The sequence below is a fragment of the Dermacentor andersoni genome, chromosome 4 (genome assembly GCF_023375885.2).
Source record: "Dermacentor andersoni chromosome 4, qqDerAnde1_hic_scaffold, whole genome shotgun sequence".
NCBI classification, from domain to species: domain Eukaryota; kingdom Metazoa; phylum Arthropoda; class Arachnida; order Ixodida; family Ixodidae; genus Dermacentor; species Dermacentor andersoni.
Genome location: NC_092817.1, coordinates 13,482,248 through 13,501,043, shown reverse-complemented (window position 1 = coordinate 13,501,043; position 18,796 = coordinate 13,482,248). Strand labels below are relative to the sequence as shown.

Sequence of the window (18,796 nt, the reverse complement as noted above, 5' to 3'; positions counted from 1 at the left end):
CCTTTTAAAAAGTATTGCTCTGTATAGGACGCTCCCTGGGCGGCGCTTTACAACGTTAGACCAAGTTTCCGACAGCAGGCCCTGGTGAGGGTCCCCTCCTGTTCGCCAGTTGACATTCGCTACATGTGTACGGGAAACGAGTTCGCCTCGCATAATTGAAGTCGTCAGCTAAAGCGTGGTAATTCTTTGCGAGAGGCAACGAGGCTTTTGTCGCCTGCTGCTTCAGAAAAATGAAACTGTGCTGCGCGCTATCAACTTGGTTTTTCACCGGCATATTAAACACCGCGTACCCACAACGCACTAATTTTCAATCTACACACGTAAAAAATGCAAATGGAAACAATGCAGGAATTCACGAACCACTTTTGCTCTAAATAAAGAAACGGAGGTAGTTAGCCCGCGGATTCCCCTCGTATGAGCGCAGCACTTTCTAGGCGTCACTTTCTTCGAGGCGTCACACAGCTGAAACGGTACGATGCGATAAACGCCGCGTTACTAAGAAGATAACAAAATAAAACAAGATTTTTTCGCCAGTACACATCGTGCTCTGGATTGTGTGGAATGTGGCCACGGTGGCGCCCGATTAGCGGGAAGGGCGACATCGCCCCGCGCTGTTCTGGCGTTGTCTGACTCCACTATCCGTCTTCGCCGACGCGGCTGCAGCGGGGACTTTGCCGCGCTAACCGAGAGCTTGCACCGCCGCGAGTCCTACGAGACTGCGAGCAGTTTGAAGAATGTATTTTGGGGACGTTTTTGCTACTCGCCCGCCGTTCCGAGCAGCGGGTTCGCCCGTCGCCTCCTGTTTTCCAGCCCAGCGTCGAGATATTTGCGTGCTGCGCTACGAAGGCGTAGCCGCTGTCAGGCCAATTGTGAAAGAGCACACGCCCGCGCACAGAGTATTCCTCCGCCTAGGAATCCTTCATCCGTTCAGCCAGAACCGTGCAAAAAACACCTGGAAGTAATAACAGAAATGCTAAAATACACATTCTGCAACCTTAACACCTATATATATATTTCTTGGCGTACGGAACTTGGATTAATATACTTTAAGAGGGACGGTCTACATTCTGTAGCGTAGGAAGAAACGGAAGACGGCTCTCCCTCGGTTTATACTGCGCTGCACAGAACTACTCGTCTGCTACACTTCGACCGAGTCTTCGAAGCAGACGACGGAACCCGGGACGAAGCATCGTCGTCAGCTTTTGTCGAGCACGTGGGCAACCGGGCGGCGAATAGGATAGACAAAAACAAAGTATCCGCGTAGAGCTGCTCGCCAAAAACATGGGGACCATGCTTGCGGTGCTGTGCACGTTGGCCGGACTCGCCGAGATCGCCCACTGCAAGTACAGACCGCGGGCAGCCGGGGACTCGTGCTGGGTCTCCACCGACTCGCATCTCTCCAAGAAACGGGTAAGGATGACGTCCTCGCCGCGCCGACTGTTTAAGGTGTGTAACGGTTGACTTCTCCCTGTGTAGTTGTCGGCAGAACAGTGTTTTGAGCGGTGGTTTTTTCTGAAGGAAGGCTCATCAAAAGTGCTCTTGTACATCTAAGCGTGCTACCGACAGAGTTGCAAGAATCCTCGTCAAGGCCTTCTTTAGTGTGTACCTGTCTCGCAATTGTGTGCTGTGACCGTTGCGGTGGTGTTCTGCTGCTTGCCTATGAAGTCTCGGGGTCGATTCCTAACCGGCTTTCCGATTGGGGCGTGATGCAAAGACGGTGAACTTTTAGTTCTCCGCGAGTGAAAAAGAAAGCTGGATGGTCGAAGTTAATCGGGACGTCCTCTCTACTGCGTCCCCTACAGTGGCTCTGGTATGTCATAACGCATTAATTGTTATTGTTACAAATTACGGGTTACTGACGACCTCGCTCTGGTGCGTTGGCATGCTTAATGATGGAGATGTTCGCAATATGTCAATTATACAGCGAGCAATCCCACTCGGCGTGGCGTTCATATAAAGCTTACGAGGCTTAGGGCAGAAGTCGAGTCGCCATCGGAATAAAAGCAGTAAAGCGCTAAAAACCACGGAAATGGACGTAAGGGCGGGGGCGAGGGGGAGGAAAGAGAGGGAGGTAACGTAATATTTTTAATATGCGCCGCTGTCACAGTAGTTTAACTGCGCCAGATAAAGCTTACTGCATATTTCTCGATTCCATGGCACCAGAAATAACTTTTATGGCATTTTTCAAGGCTGTGACATAATCGTCGTATACTGCATTTGGTCGTGAAGGATAACGTTGAGACAAGTCCACAATTCAGGAGAGAGCCTTTAGCTTAATCTCGCTGTACACGCGTAATCTCGACCCAGACATTGTGATTGCAGCCTTTTAAATATCACTGCGTGATTGCCAGCGTGCTTTAATTCAAGGCACTTCGTAAGGGCCGTCACTGCAGGCATGGAGTTTCATATACACTTCTATATTTTTGTTCTTTTTTTACTTGTTTAGAGTCATTGTTCCTGCCCAGTGTGTAGAAATCAAGCACAGAGTTTCATACTTCAACTCAGTAGGGGGAAATCTGTCGCTGCATTTGTTCAGCGACCACCGTGGGAATGACCACAGTGCGGTAGCGCAATTTTTTTTTTTTTTTTTTTACGATTTGGCATGGCTAATTCGTTGTGAACCACACTGCGTGGCTAGTTTTTCTCGTTGCTTAAGGTTCACGTGTGTTGTGCTAGCCGCAGGACGTATCTTAAGGCCCACGACGGTGTTTCACGTTTACAACGAATTAATTGTATCACGTGATTCTCATTGCGTAACTGTCTGTACTCGGTGACAACCTAAGAATTCAGCACAAGCCCCACTTACAATATCGCAGTTCACGATGCCCTCTGAACCTCCGTGCTCCGAAATACAGTTCGTGAGAGACACCAGTATTGAAACAAGTTCGTCTCCGCCGTGACGTCAAGGAAATGAGCGACGTAATTGGCTAGTGCATCGATACACATTATTTTTGAGGTAGACAGTGGGGCACAGTCTGACTCACATTTATCTGGTCTAGTATAGCCGGCTGGCAGGCTGCGTCAGCGTGCGCAGCTGCTACCTCGCGATATAGCTGTCGAGTTTTATGACTCTCCTATAACACATGGACCAAGCATTCGGCATGACCGTGTGCCACGCGCTTGTGCCACTGGGTCCCAGAAGACGACGAGGACGTGCTAGCTCACGAGCTTGCATCAAGTGACGCAGCTTCTTGTCTTCCGACATGGTAGGGTCAGCTCGCCTGAAGAGACGCACGTCTTCCACGTACATGCCACCCCTGGGCCCCATCAAAGACACAATATAGTTTTATCTCTCTCTCTCCACGTACATAGCCACACTCTCATTAGGTTTCTGAATGCGAGACTGGGGGGCCCATTCTACTCGTTCCCGGCGATCAGAGCTGGCGCAGGTGTCCAAGAGGCTGCGACAGAACTCACGCCACGATGTCAGGACGTCTTCGCGGTTCTGGAACCACGTGCGAGCACCATCGAAAAAGCTGAAGTAGGCGTTTCAGAGCTTCGTTTCATCGTCCCATTCATTGAACTCTGCTGCGAGCTCGAAGTCCGCTAGCCAGCCTTCCACGTCTTGAAAAAGGTCGCCATAGAAGGGACTTGGCACGCGCGGTTTTTGCAGCGTGTAATGAGGAGGTACCGGAGCAGCCGTCGCAGGGCTAGTCGTGGTAGTATCGGATGTAGCATCCATAACTGCCGACGCCGTCGTTGTCCTCGCTGATAAAGGCTCAAACTCGGGGGCCAATCCCCGGATTCTCCGGCTGGCGCGGTGTACTGGCGTGAGCTCCGGTATCGGTCTAGCGTTCCTGCTGCTGGGAGGGGTCTGTTGCATGGGTCGAGAATACCCCGCACCTCCACCAGAAGATTATCACGTTTAATAGACAGGCGACTTTAAAAAAGGCCGTTAAACTCCGAGTCGTCGAAGGGGCAACGCAGCACCGACAAAAAGACCAAGGCGCGAGGACCAGGACATCCTCGTCTTCTTCTGGGAGCCAGTGGCCCAAGCGTGTGGCAATATCCGTGATCGCAATGCAGCGTCGGCCTTTGTGTCTTTATAATAATGTTCGTCCTTTATTTTTTCCTTTATTTTTTAATATGATTTATTTATTTGCGATAGATCGACCGCGGCAAATTCAGCCGACTGACCAAACTAGTGAAGTGTGATTCAGACTGCACTTGCGATTGCATTTATTAGCTTGTCACCGACATTAGAGACACTTTTTGGGTACGCGTGTCACCAAGTATATATGTAATTTTGGGTTCGCACTCACTGCGGGTGATTACATTTTACGTTTCAGATAGTTTGTTGTACTTGTAATGTTGCGAAGACGGTGCGATGGTAGAAGTCGGACCGTAAATGAGGCAAATTGTTGGGCCATACAAAAAATTCGTGACGGTTGTTCGAAGTCAAAGGCGAGAAGATTTAAACAAATCCATGTACTACCGATCAATGATCATCGTACATGATAGATGAAGCGCTGCACCAGAAGTGCCAGATTACGCTCTGTGTTATAACAGGTAATATAGACTGATTGCAGCCGCCTACTGAGACGACTGATTTGGAGAAACGTAAGAACGCCGAAGAGATTGCGTATTTGCCATGGTACTTTCGTAGGTCCCCCCCCCTCCCCTTCAGCCCCCCGCGCTAATAAAAACTCGTTCGCTGGTGCCTTCGCCTGACATGACGCACTGTTGCATTTATCGCATTGGCCGTTTTGTCTTTCAGCTTTGAGAATGCATTTGACGGAGGCTGACAGGCGGCACGTTGTGCTTTGGCCCCTTCGTCCTTCTTTATTGTTGGACGAAGATGTCGGGCGCAGAAAAAGTTACAATGGAGTTTCTTTTCGGTTATAATTCGGTGCGTGAGCTGAAAGGTCATCGTGCTTCGATCGTTATTTCCCTTCGCCCCTTCAGTGCGTACGCTGCGCGAGCGTGTTTGAACAGCAGCTGGATCAAAATGTTGCATTGATTGAACGCCATTTACATCGATACTGTTTGCGCAACGTGTTTCCTGACAAAGATGGGAGACAGCTCATGAGCTCGGCTGTGCTGTTCGTAATTATCGTCGAATTCGCATGGAAACGGTCGTTCTCATTTTCTTCGACTTCACTGTCACAATATTCATCAGGATGTAAGACGCTCGAGCTGAAGGCCTCATATAAATCACGCTTGGTGAGCCCTGCAAGGAACAATATTAGCTATATAATGATAGGTGAAATGTTTTCTTGTCAGGTTCTTTATACGGGGTGCTCTTTTTTCTTTTTTTACTGTTAACAGAATTTTGGCATCTAGCACAATTATACTGCTTGAGCTGGCTTACCCTCAGAAGTGCACATTATTTGCGCGAGAAATCAGGAAGAGTAGTTGACTAATTAACAAAGTATCGTTAAGTAACTTTTATTCCACTTAATATACGGCACAAATTGCAATTTACAAACTGTAATCGGTGCACTTCAAAAGTCAGATCCACTTGGGGCGAATTCTGAGGACGACTCCAGTTTCAAGATATGCGTTCCTAATGTTTGCGACAAAATGCATTGGTGTTCCGGTAGTTTTTAAGTTTCTATGCATAAGAAAATGTTCTGATAAAAAGTAAGCCTACCAGTGCAGTTTTACCGCAAGTCTGACAGCGCGCTTATCTCAAAACTGGTGATAGATTAAAAATTCGTTTCAAATGCATGGATGTGCCTCCTGAAACCACCGGCTTAAATTCGCATAATGCAATATGTGCGCTAAAGTAATTATGAAGTTCACTGGTGAAATTTTGTTAATTATCCAATTATACATCTTGCTTTTCATTGTAAGTGATGTGCGTCTCTTCTGGTAATCCTATTTGTGCGCGCATCCGTCTGCAACCATCAACCATTTCAAGATCAGCTGCACAACTACTTTCTCAAGTGACACCGTGACGTCACAAATTTTTGTTGTTCGGTCTCATAATATGTGCGTGCATTTTTGTTGTTGTTGCTTTTGCGTTATGTTTAGTGTTTTCGTACGTTTGCAATGACTCAAATTTATGTTATGACAGCTGCTTTTTCGTTTTCTTTAGTTTTGTATTGGCCCAATTGTGCGGCATTCGAATACAACCTCGTACTACTACTTCTGTAATAACGCATATTGTGTATTTTGCACCCATGTTTGTTTTTGCCTTTGAGTATTGGCGTTTACATTACGTTCCGTTTTCCTTTTTTGTCCTGTAAGGTATCCTGAAGAAAGAAACAAACAAATATGCCACAGCAGGTTTGTTAAATTTCTGTTAACGTTAGAACACCATGTATATTGACAAATTTAACGGACGCCAGTTACCTTACCGATTTTTATTATTTTTGCACTCACGCTATTTGTCGGTGTAAGCAGCAAACCTCTCCTTCGTGATCGAAGCAATCTTGTTTGCTAGGGTACGGTTTGGGAATAGGAGCTGCACGTAATATAATTACCCTGACAACATTTAGCTCAGTCTGTGTCGACACGACTACAGCTGTAGTACAAGTGATGCCATTTAAACGTGCAAGAGCCATTCGCAGCGGATGACAGCTGCGCACTACGTATAGAAAACTACACTAAATAAATTACTCATGTGCTTACAATTTCTTGCCGCTGGTGTCAGCTGTGACTTTCGATGAATACAGTAGATATTGTAGGGACACATCTTTTGAATATACTGGCTGTTTCTGCGAAGGCTTTTGCCAATCTTCAAAGATCACCTGTGGCAGATAGCACAATTCTAATCATTGGGCTGTATCTCTCAAACAGGGGGACATTATTTGCATGAGAAATCGAAATGCATAATTGATTCATTCGTTTTTTTTACTAATTTCCTTACGGCAAATGTTGCAATTTACGAATTGTAGCCGGGGAATTCGCAAGGATCCACTTGGAACGAATTCTCAGCATTACACCAGTTTCGAGGTAATAATTCGCGAACTTCGCCAAGAAATACATTGGCGGTGCAGTTACTTTTGTGCTTTAATGCATAAAGCAGCATTTTGTTAATAAAATAAGTGGAACGACAGTGCAGTTTTACCCCAACTTTGACGGCGCATATTTCGAAAATGGTTTCATCCACAGAAATATTTTCAAATGGCTTGCAGTCTAACCGGCTACAATTTGTAAATTGCAGTGTATGCCGTAAGGTACTTAATTAAACATTAATTAATGAATTCTTTTGAATTGGTCGTTTATACATTTCGATTTGTCGCGCAAGTAATGTCCGCCTCTTCGAGTAGGCCCGATCAGGGCTTATAGAATTGTGCTACCTGCCACAGGCGATTTTTAAAAAAAAAAATTCTAGATGTATTCGCAGGAACAGCCTGTACATCGCCGATGTTCTTTCGGGCCCAACGCATGCCTCGGTGTCTGCATGTGTCACGTACGCGTGCAGAGTTCTCGCTTAGACCCCCCTCCCGGCGGTGCACGCAGACTGCCGCCAGGAGCTCTCGCGTTGTCTCCCGCCTGTCGTCCCCGACGTCTAGACGCTGGGCGCAAAGCCAGCCGTCGCGTGCGCAAGACTGCCGCCTTGGAGTCGTATTTCCGCCTCTGTGCTCTGTTTGCGCATTCTTTTACGCTGTCGAAACTGTCGTCTCCGCGCGCCCGGGTTACTCGTTCCCGTTTATTTACCGCCCAACTTGCGACGGTGCCGGGGTGCTGAGCGGCGGAAAACGTGCGCTGAAAGAAGCGGCCTGGATGCGTCTGTTTTGTTAGTATCATACCGAGAGAGTGTTAGCAAAGAAACTGAGGCGCTTCCTTTACTTCGATGGGAGAGTTAGCCAGGAACCGCTCAATGTGTTTGCATGAGCAGGGTCGTGAACTTAGCGAGTTGCTTCTGCGGAAATCGCAAGCTGGAGTTAATCTTATGAAAAAAAAAATAAGAACTATTGTGATCCGCCCGACGTACATAACACAAATGAAACACGAAAGGGTTTCTCAGAGCAAAAGCTCCTCAGCTTGAGAAAAAATGCGTTTGTTCTTGTGTAGGACTCGAAACGGCGTGACCGATGCCTCTCCGGGGCGGTCGCGCAATAGGCTACGGGGAAGCGCGAGGCCGATTTTTAATTAAGAACTTGAACACAGATGTCCTGTGTTCTCCCTGAGTCGTCCGCGTCAGCTTGCACGCTGCTTGCAATGGATAACTTACAATCTGCCCGCTTCATCGTCCTTCCTTTTGTACCATCGTGCTACTGTCGGAAAAAATCTGAATTTCCCCCTTTCAGAGTCTTGAATTCTCCAAGGCGACACTTCATTATTGTTCAAACGCTAATGCCAGCATAGTTTCACATTTAATTCCTGTAGATATCAGCTTAATAACATCGGCCACGTTATGTTCCATCAAGTAGAAGAAATACTCGAGGTGCGTCAGGCTAAAGAGTAACGCTGTCTTTCGCCGAACAGTGGAATGCGTTGCCCTTTCTTTCCTCCAACGGTGCAGCTTGTGCTTGGGTGGATACGGGAGACCGAAGCCGCTCCTGCCACCGGCTTCCATACGCAGCCGCGACTCGAAAGTGCGCCAGCCACGTACGAGCAGCTACAAGCCAGCCGCGTTAGCTCATATAGTGGCTATATGGCGTTGCGCTGTTGAGCTCGAGGTCGCGCGGGTTTGTGTCTCCTTCACACATCTGTCCCCTCTTTCCGAAGCCTTACCTACTCCCATTGCAATGCTGTTTGAGGTGTCCCTGCTATAGAGACAGCTACGACGTTGGCCACAATTTCTTCCCTTTCTTCGGTAATAACGTACAAATTGGGTTCCAGGCTTTCGAGGCGCGTCACCCGCTTTGGCACGCGGCGACCATTTCTGGAAGCTTTGCTGGAAGTGTGCACTGTCCTTGACGGGCCGCGTTGCCCGCTACATGCAAGCATTCGGAACACCGCTGTTGCAGTCGCGATATCCGCACCGGAAGGCAGCCTCTGACGACTCTCCGCGCAGATCCCGGTGCAAGTGGTCCGCCAGCTGAACGAGGCCCAGGACCTGCACGACGTGCTCCGCATCTGTTCGGGCGGCACGAGCACATCGTGGCGGCGCATCGGCACCTACGGTGAGTGTGCACACTCTCAGCTCGCCACCACAGCGGCATGTGCACGCCATGTGGTAAGCGACGAGCCTCCACGTACAGCACGCGAGGTGTGAGCAAGACGTGGCATCGATGCGTGTCTGTGCAGCAGCCGCATACAAGGGCTAGCGGAGTTGTGCTCCGGCTGCCTCTCAGCTGTTCGGCTCTGCTTTGTGGCACGCGTGTGGGAACGCAGGTCAGTGCTGCGGAGTCATGATCAAACTAAAAGCGAGCACCCAAACCGGAAGTTCTTGCTTGAGGCTGCACTGCTGACTGTATGTGAAACCATGAGGGCCGTCATTTCGACATGTATAGATCCGTCACTGGAAATCGAATTGCGTGTGCATATTCGAACTGTGCCATTCGCTTTTATATGTGCACGACTGTACGCAGATGCGAAGCACCGGGACTAATTGCCGAACAGTGCTGCCCTTGGTGCCCATCCCTGGCACGAGCACAGCGATGTCTGCCGTTTGATCCAATGAGGTTGTATATATAACCTCCTTGGTTTGATCACTCACTGTAGATTGGGGCTGCCGCGGATGAGACGAGTCATCGCCTGACAACAGTAAAGCGATGTACTGTCACGCTTTTTGTTCTATTCTGTCGCATGAGTGTATGTCAGTCGACGAAACGCATGTCGGTCGGAGCTCTCTCTCTATTTCCCTCTTTTGCCGAAGATTGTGTGCCGGCGAATCAATAGAATCTACGGTGTCGCAAATGTCCTTATAGTGCTTATTTTTCGCAAGACGCTACAACAACGACTTTACGTCAGTATAGGTGCAACTTCTCATAGTTTTCGAGTAGCGCACTCCAACATTTAGATGCCAAATATTCATTGAAACGAAGTAAATAAAAGAAGCACCGATAAAACAGAAATGAGAGCGTCTGTCTGCAATTCGAGTGATGTTTTTATTTTTAGCACAAAAATATTAAAGCTTAGGTGTCATAGTGTTCGTGCCTGACATGCCAATATTTTATCTTTCCCGGCAGGCTATCTTCTGTGGCAGATCCGCTCGTACGAAGGGGACGCCATGAGACAGCACCTGAAGACGACCGGTGAAGCCACGTATGAACGTGAGCTTTATTATGATAGTTTCCTTGAATTTGCTGGGGTCAATAGTGTGCACAGCTTCGGTAAACGAACGGTTCCAATCTCTTGCTGTTTGGACAAATAAATAAATAAAATGGTCGGAGGTGCGAGCTGGCGGGGGATAGACGGCCTTTTGGTGACTGATGCGTTGAGAAAGACGCTTGCAAGGAATGATACTGGAAAGGGTGCGATACGGTGTGATAGAACGTATGATATAAACAGAGGTGAGAAACCTTATGCCGGAAGGCTACTGCTTTGATATTAGCCCTGGATTTAAGAGCGGAGATACTGGTAAAATTAAAATATTCGGAGTAAACAAAGCTAACTGCATGATCTTGAATTGCCTTGATCATGCTAATATGGTTAGATTAGATATGAGTCCCAGATAGCACAGGCGTACCCTAGTTTAGGGCGAGTTTAAGTTGAATAAGTTAAGATTTTAACTGAGGGAGGGGTGACTCTTAAGTTACGGCGTAAGTAGCCAAGAAGACGGTTAACTTCATTCGTTACGTGAGCTACGTGAGATGCCCAAGACAAATCATACGCGATGTTAATGCCAAAGTAATTGAAAGTTTCTTGAGAAGGGACGTCAGCGTTTGATGGTGTGTTTGTACGGCTGGTAGTGTCACGGCCGCTCGATAAAAAAGCACCTGTGCTTTTGCATCGAGCGGCCGTGGTAGTGCTGCCGGCGATGGAAAGAAACATGTCCGGATTTTTTTTTTTTTTACGTTCAAGATTATTAACCATTAACCATCAAAAACGCAGTCGACTGCAGATAGGCGGATGTTAGATTGTATGGAAGAAAGTACGTTACTTATGTAAATCCAGCAAAGGAGATCACCGATGACTGTTCCCTGTGGTACACTTTATGGAACTTTTCATAGGGGGCATGAATGATTATCAGCAAAGACAAATTGCTGACGTTTTGTTAAGAAAGCTTTCAAGTTTCAAGACGAGACGTTTGTAAGGAACTTCAGCAAGTGCTTTTTTTTTTAATCAAGGAACAGGACATCAACTGGGGTGTTAGTAATTATTGACTGGAGCTAATGTCATGTATGAAAAGGGCCAGCTGTGTTTCGCAAGAGACGCCGCGCTGACAATCGTGTTGATTAGAATAAAGAAAAGCTGAATCGATAAGGAATTTCACTCTATGGGAATAAATTATGTGCTCTATTATACACCAAACACTCGGAAATAGCGGAGGAAGTAGCGATTGCGCTGGCCCTCACAGAACAGGAATGCGAAGTTGTACTCAGTGACTCGCAAACGGCAATAAAGAATTATGCCAAAGGTCGAATTTCCAAGGAAGCCCTGTCCATTCTGGCCAAAGCGGGCAGATCCAAAACCGCGAGCTCGAGGATCATATGGTTCCCCGCGCACGTCATCACGGAAGGCGACGCGCTCCCGAACCTAAACGAGACGGCGCACCGGACGGCGCGAGACATGACCCGCCGCGCCGAACAGGGCAACGCCTCTCGCACGATAGCGAACGCTTCTCGAGCAGAACGGGACAGGCTCACCAGATACAACGACATCACCAGTGCATATTTGCACGCCAGAAGGATATACCCACCGCCGAGTCCCAAATTGAACAGGAGGCAGGCCGTCGCCTGGCGACAACTACAGACAAACACGTTCCCTAATCTATTCCGTCTCAAACGTATCTTCCCAGATAAGCATCAGGACGACACGTGCAAATTGTGCCAGGAAGGACCAGCAACACTCAAACACATGCTGTGGGAGTGCAATGTAGTTATAGAAGGGATGGCAGTTACTCCGGAGACCCTGTCGTCGAGGTGGGCCGCCGCTCTGCGCAGCTCAGACCTCGGAATTCAGATGTGGGCAGTCCAGCAAGCCCGTGAAGCGGCGTTGAGGCAGGGCCTTGACGTTCCTCCGTGGGAGACCTGAGCGCGGGTCGCGTTAAACCTTGCCGGACATACAAGAAAGTTGTATCCATCCATCCATCTATTATTTTTGAGCAAATGCAGGTTAACGATATGGGCCGGTATTGATTACTTGCAGATGCCGCGCCTTTTTGGAGGGGGTACCGGAATGATATTTTTTTACATTCAAGTCGGACGGAAGCCCTCGTAATGAAAGAGGCTGTTGAAAGAGATGCGATGGAATTATGCTCGAAGAAGCCTTAGTATATTTTAGTAATTATTTATTAATGTTATCTGTACCAGCTGCAGATGTTAACAGTATATAACGAGTCTTTTTGCAATACCAATAGGCTCAAACATTATCTCAGGCGTGGTGTTATGATTAAATAACGGACTATCGGGGAGCTCGTCGTCAGGTTAAGCATGGAACAGAATACATCGTTTAGAACACTTGCGACGTCATTATTTTCTACAGGATGACCAATTTCTTTAGACAGTCATAAAAGTCGTGCATGAGCCGAGGTCAGGCATTCTGATTTTCCATAATTGTTTGGGATTATCGAGCAACATTGTATGCACGGTGGAAGCATAAAATGCGTGCTTAGCGTTACAAGCTATATATATATATATATATATATATATATATTCAAAAAATTTTTCAGCACTGCGGTACTTAGCCCCACATGCATGCGGAGTGGGAGCGTTTCGCAAACCGAAGAGAGCGGGAATAAACTTTATATTGAAAACTGGTCTGGCAGTTTTCCTTCGAGGCGAGACGGGGTAAAAGGGAATTGACCCCTGTCCCGCTCCAACCTCCGTCAGTGATGATGGCGATGGTGGTGCCTAAGGTGACGGCTCGTAGTCCTTTGACCCGGGCTTCGGCTTGCCGGACGGCCCAAAGCTAGTCGGCCCGCTCGTCACCGGTGGGTGCCGCCTCCCAGCGGCGGCGACGCCGACGGCAGTGACGATTGAGCTCTAATAAGTTTCTCTAAAACGTGAGCGGCGGCAGCGTCCTTTCCGGCACATTCCCGAAGCATGTGTCGCAGCGTGGCTTTGTTTCCGCACGCATTACACGCGTCCGTCGGGTACGCACAGACTCGGGTAACAGTGGCGATGGATCGCCGGGCTGGTGTGGGTGCGCGTTTGCAGTAATCTCCTAAGCTACACCCTCTGACTCGTTTAACTTGTGTGGCGGCGGATATTTGCGTCTGTTTTGTCTGAGATGTCGGGTGATGTCCCTGAACGTGGTCAGCTGATCTCCCCGCGACCATTCTTGTTGTTGTTGAGAACTGTTGTTCCTCTGGTGTTACGTCCTGCTCCGCCGCCGCCAGACTGTTTTTATTTTGTTCGACAGTTTTGGCGGAGTGTTATACTACGACGGAGGTCAAGTATCACGGGCGACTCGGCATCGAAGTGGGAAGCCTCGGTGCTGCCATGTTGTTCCGCCAACGCGGTGTACGGCGGAGCGTTCCGGTTAACTTACACCAGAGGCCCTTAACTCCGCGCATGCGCAGTCGTGGCAGCCGGTATACGACAACGCCCGCAGCGTACGGTAACGCTCTGCTAAAACTGTCTATTGTTGAGGCGTTTCAGCGCTCCCTTAAACCGCGGTGACGACGGCTATTCCGTGATGTTTACTGTAGGAACGTGCTCTCTTATTAGCTACTCCATATTTTTTTTTGAAAAGACATGACTTAGTTTCTGCGAAGCTTTGCGAAAAGTCAGCAAGAAACTAGTCGCAAAATTCGAAAGCTTAATGTTCACATCAGCGTAATTACTTTTGTCTTAAAGTGTTATGGTTTTTAGAGTTTCTTTCTTATTTTTCTTTTTTTTTAAGGGTGAGTGGTTTGAATTTCAAACGATACTTGCATGACTGCGGGATCGCTGAGACCTGGTAAATGCATGAGCGACGTGACATTATCGGGGTTTGACGTTAGTACCAGATGCAGAATGCTTGAAGAGTGAGCGGATTCACGAGTCTGTGCAGAAACAAGTTGTGTGAGGCCGAGAATGTTAAACACGTGTTTACGAAACTACCTTCTTTAAGTTTACATGACTTCATGGTTGGGTTAAATGAACAGATAATCGAGGGAAAAGTGAAGTCATGAAGGATAACTACAGGGGCCTGAGGATGTGGCGTGGTGAGTAGATTAAGAGCGTTGCGGAATTCCGTTACGAATGAAATATCAGCGTCAGGGGGACCAGAGCAAGTACCAATGATTAGAGGTGGTGCGCAACTTGTGGCAAATTCGCATATTTGCCTTCATTATGCGCTGTGTTTGTTGTTCCGTTACAAGTGTTGAGCTCTCTCTCCATGACTGCGACCAGGCAGAAAACTGTCGGACGCCCCACGAAACAACCGGGCGGACACCATCGACGACGAGATGATGCTGGGTGATGCGCCGGCTGAACAACGAAGTGAGTCAATCTGCATGGTTAATGCAGGAAAAAAGAATCATATTGGACGGAAGTGCATCCTTTACATTTCGCCTGCAGTCCAAAGTTCCTAGTTGAGCGTAGCGTAAACGATGTGCATGACTTACCTGTATTTCATATCGGCAACCCGCGTGAAGTCACTTGTGATCGTCTCGTGACGTCTCGTGATCGTCTCGTATAATTTCTTCCCACATAATGACTTGCTAATGAGCGTCTCCATAAATCCATTTTGCGGTTGTTGACGCTGCATCCTGGATTTTCATGTCAACTCGCGGCATTCGTAACACACAACACGTGTGCTTTTCTGTCGTCCTCGACGAGACAACAATATAGATCAAATTATTGTCATTTTTCACGAAAGCTGACGGCAAGAACATACTTAATCCACTTTCAATATAAATCCGCATGCATCCTGTACTCTATATCCGGGACGAATATTTTATATATACCCGCTTCCGAGTTAATCTCGAAAGGACAGTGTGAATTTACAAGCGGTCGCCGCGAGGTGCTCCTTCTGCACAGACCTCCGTGAAACGAATTCAGTGTCAACGCGATCGGGTCGCGTTGCTTTCAAGCCCGGCCTTTCGGCGTCGTGCCCACGCAAACGAACAGGCGAAAGAAACGCAACGTGGCGTGTGTGTACGCAGAGCGGACCCTGCGCCTGAACAAGCGGGCCGCGTGCAGCCCGAGGTCGGTGCCCGTGCGGGTGCCCCAGCCGCGGGAGCCGGACGCCCTGTTCTACCCTACCTGCGCCGAGGTGGAGCGCTGCGCCGGATGCTGCGGGCACCACCTGCTGCGCTGCAGAGCCAGCGCGTTCCGAAACGTCACCAGACAGGTGGGTGCTCTTCTAGGGGACGGCGCACCATGTTGCCAAGCCCGCACATTCACGTGTGTTATGCTTTGTGTGTGTGGTCGCTTGCTTCGCGCTAAACCTGCATTTGTAAGCAATCATGCACCAATAGCCCAACTACAAATTCTGCCCCAGGGGTGAATCTCCGCATGGCTGCCATTGGCTCTTTTTAAGCAGACGCACTTTCGACGCTAGCGCCAACGTCCCCTTGAGTTACGGCCCTAGCAGGAGGGCGATACTTTGGCGAAATGGCGGCGCACACGATTGTTTACGTTGTCATGGCAACAGGAACAGCAAGCTATAAAAACGCGGACTCCCGAAAAGGTGCAGTTCTCTTCATCCGAGTACTGGCGAACGACGTCGTCGACGAAACGCGCAACCTTCGGTCTCTTGGCGGGCGGCCAAAACATGATGTTGAAAGCTTGCTTGAATACACTAGCTTCCGTAGCTTCTTCGTCGCTTGAGTCCTCACTGGTCGATTCGTAACTTGAGCTAGATGAATCATCACTTCTCCGCAAGCAGTAAAAGCGCAAGTTGACGATGCGAAGCACCACTCATTGCTTCCGAGAGGCCGCGATTCGCATTTACGGGCGCGCGCGCCATAGGGGTACGTTGGCTGTGGGTGGCCTGACATCACGCGACTTCCGGTCCACTCCGTCAATTTTTACGGAGTAGAGAGCGCTGCTCCCGATCCGCCAATGAAAGGTACGGGAGCCACTCTCAATCTCTCAATGAAATAGACTTGCACTGCAAGGATCAGAAAAACTGCTACCGGAAGTGCTTCGAATTTGCGATTGGAATTCACCATTTGTTTTTCATATGACGACCCGCTCCGCTTCCTTTTCCCCCTTCCCCATGCCTGCTTTATTTTTGCCTGTCCGCGGTGCGTTCTTTCTTTTTCTTTTTTTTTCTTTTTTGCGAGCGCGCGCTGCGCGGCACATTGGCATTGTGAACTGCCGCGCGGTGCGCCGTGGGTTCTTTATGTGTTTGCACGCACGCAGTCTTGTCCATACTTTGAGTATGCCGGCATATGCAAGAACATAGATAAATTCCACTTCCGACAAAACATGTATTTGACCTCGTTTTATTGACTTGCATTTCCGAAAACGAAGATAACTTGGTATAATACACGCTCAGAAAATGAACAAAAGTGAACAATTCATGACATGCACATGATTACTAAACAACACAAATGTTCACCGACAGTGAAATAACAAAAAACGAGCTCGCGGCATCGAATCCCGGCCACGGTGGCCACATTTCGATGGGGGCGAAATACGAAAACACCCGTGTACTTCGACTAAGGTGCACCTTAAAGAACCCCATATGGTCAAAACTTCCGGAGTCCCCCACTACGGCGTGCCTCATAATCACAAAGTGGTTTTGGCACGTAAAACCCCATAATTTTTCTGAAATAACAAATACAATAAAATTAAATAAAACTCAAGAAAACGCGAAGACCGTTTCATGTACACAAATATAAAAAAAAATTTATATAATGCCCTGAAGACCAAAGTGTAGAAGAGCTTTTTTTTTTTTTTTTTTTTAATGCGACGGTAAATGTCTCCGGGCATACAGGGGTATGGGATGGGGGTGAATAAGGATGATTATATGAATGAAAAAAGATTTGCTGACCTAATGAAGTCCAAGAGGGATCGATAATGCGGTCCCTGCGTCCAAGCAGTGTAATTGCTCGGATTATGCGGCGAAAGTCCCGTTGCTGCGAGGTGCCGGAGCCTCGTCGGTTTCAGTGCAGGGCAAACCCACAGCAGGTGGTGGATGTCGGCTTTAGCATTTCGCGACTTGCAGAGTGGACACTCAGGACGAGGATATAACGGGCGAAAGTGCGGCCACTTCCTAGTCACGGCAGGAGTGAGGGCAACCCCGACCCGGATCCTCCGAAGCGCAACCTCCTCTCTACGGGTAAGACTGCGGGGGAGGTTTACCGCACACGGAGGTATGAGAGCACGTGTGCGTCGCCGGAGGTGCTCCTTTCTTGTTAAAAGGAGGGTGGCATCATCTAGGTGAAAGAGTTGAGCCAGTGACGGTGGAGAGGTCGCTAGACGGGTCGCAGAATCCGCACGGCTTTGGAAGCTTAGAAGGCGTGGGATCCACTCGACAGATATTGGCTGTGGGATGCGTGCAGCCAGAAGATGGATCTGTTGGCATATGTCAGGGCTGCGACTGACGCGTCGCAGAAGCCGCGTCGCCTGGAGGGCATCAGTGCGGATGACGATGCGGGCCGTGGGGACCATGGGGAAGGCGGCCTCAGAGCACAACGCTTCTGGGACAGCAAGGAGCTCAGCACAAAAGGAGGAAGGAGGCTCTTGGATTTGAAACCGGGTCGTCTTATTAAGGGCTGGTGCGCATGGGCAATAAATTGCAGTGGTTGTTTCACAGCCCTTAATGCTTGCATCAACGTAAAGGACGATTGAGCCAAGCGGCAGGTGGGCATCTTGAGCTATTATTCGGTCACGAAGTGACGCCGCCGCGTGAGTTGATGTCGGGCGATGTATATCAGTTGGCTTATCACTCAGCTGTACAAAACTCCAGGTAGGAAGAACTGGCGATGGTGGTGGTAGAAGGGAGTTCGAGAAAGCGTAAGCCCTGAGAGCACACGTTGCGTGTGAAAGGCTGGCCTTAAGCCTGCGAACATCACGTCGCTGCTGCACCAGCTCATCTAGTGTGTTGAGCTGAGCATTTTCTTGGAGAGCCACGATCGGTGTGATGCGGGGAACGCAAGTGATGGCCCTCATTGCCTCGCGATTAACAGCCTCAAGGCGATCCCATTTTGCCCTCGTCAAATGCTGGAATTGGGCTTGATAAACAAGGAGTGGTTTCACTACCGCCTTCACCAATTGTCGCGCAACATATGAGCTGGCGCCGCCCGTTTTAGGAGCAATGCGCCTTATCAGACCCAACGTCTGAATTGCCTGCTTTTTAGCGCTGTAGAGCCAAGCAGTTCCGGTTCCCGACTCGTGTACCATCAGACCCAGAATTTTTATAGTTGAACATTCTTGAAGAGGGGTTCCGGATAGATGAAGACGAATGGGTGTTGCAGAGCGTTTACGCCGGCCCCAGCGATTGGCGACTGACATGTAAGCAGATTTGCTGACGGAAAGCCTAAGGCCGACCGAAGAAGCGTAAGTCGCCGTGATATCTAAAGCTGATTGAAGGGCAGTGACTTGAGTTTGCAGGTCGTGATGAGTGCTCCATACCGTGATGTCATCAGCGTACAACAGGAACTTTATGTCGGGTACATCGCGTACGCGCCATGCAAGCGGGATGAAAAGAATATTGAATAATGTGGGTGAAAATACAGATCCCTGGGGTACGCCACGAAGAGGGACAAATGAGCCGACGGCGTCACCACTGAGGCGAATTGCAAAATGTCGGTATTCAAGGAAAGATTTGACAAAATTCCGTACTCTAGGGGGAAAATGCAGCATGTCAATCGAAGCCAAGATGGCAGCATGACTGATGTTATCATACGCCTTTT

General features: G+C 48.7%; 1 protein-coding gene across 1 annotated transcript in view; it reads left to right on the top strand.

Annotated features, from left to right (window-relative positions):
* The first annotated feature begins 1,171 nt into the window (after nucleotides 1-1,171).
* LOC126535973 (uncharacterized) overlaps nucleotides 1,172-18,796 on the top strand; it is a 41,667-nt gene continuing 24,042 nt past the window's right edge. The window contains exons 1-5 of the mRNA XM_050182855.3: nucleotides 1,172-1,410; nucleotides 8,912-9,020; nucleotides 10,029-10,112; nucleotides 14,340-14,429; nucleotides 15,095-15,282. Coding sequence (XP_050038812.2) covers nucleotides 1,282-1,410; nucleotides 8,912-9,020; nucleotides 10,029-10,112; nucleotides 14,340-14,429; nucleotides 15,095-15,282 — 600 coding nt within the window. The 5' untranslated portion in view covers nucleotides 1,172-1,281. The remainder of the gene's footprint in view (nucleotides 1,411-8,911; nucleotides 9,021-10,028; nucleotides 10,113-14,339; nucleotides 14,430-15,094; nucleotides 15,283-18,796) is intronic.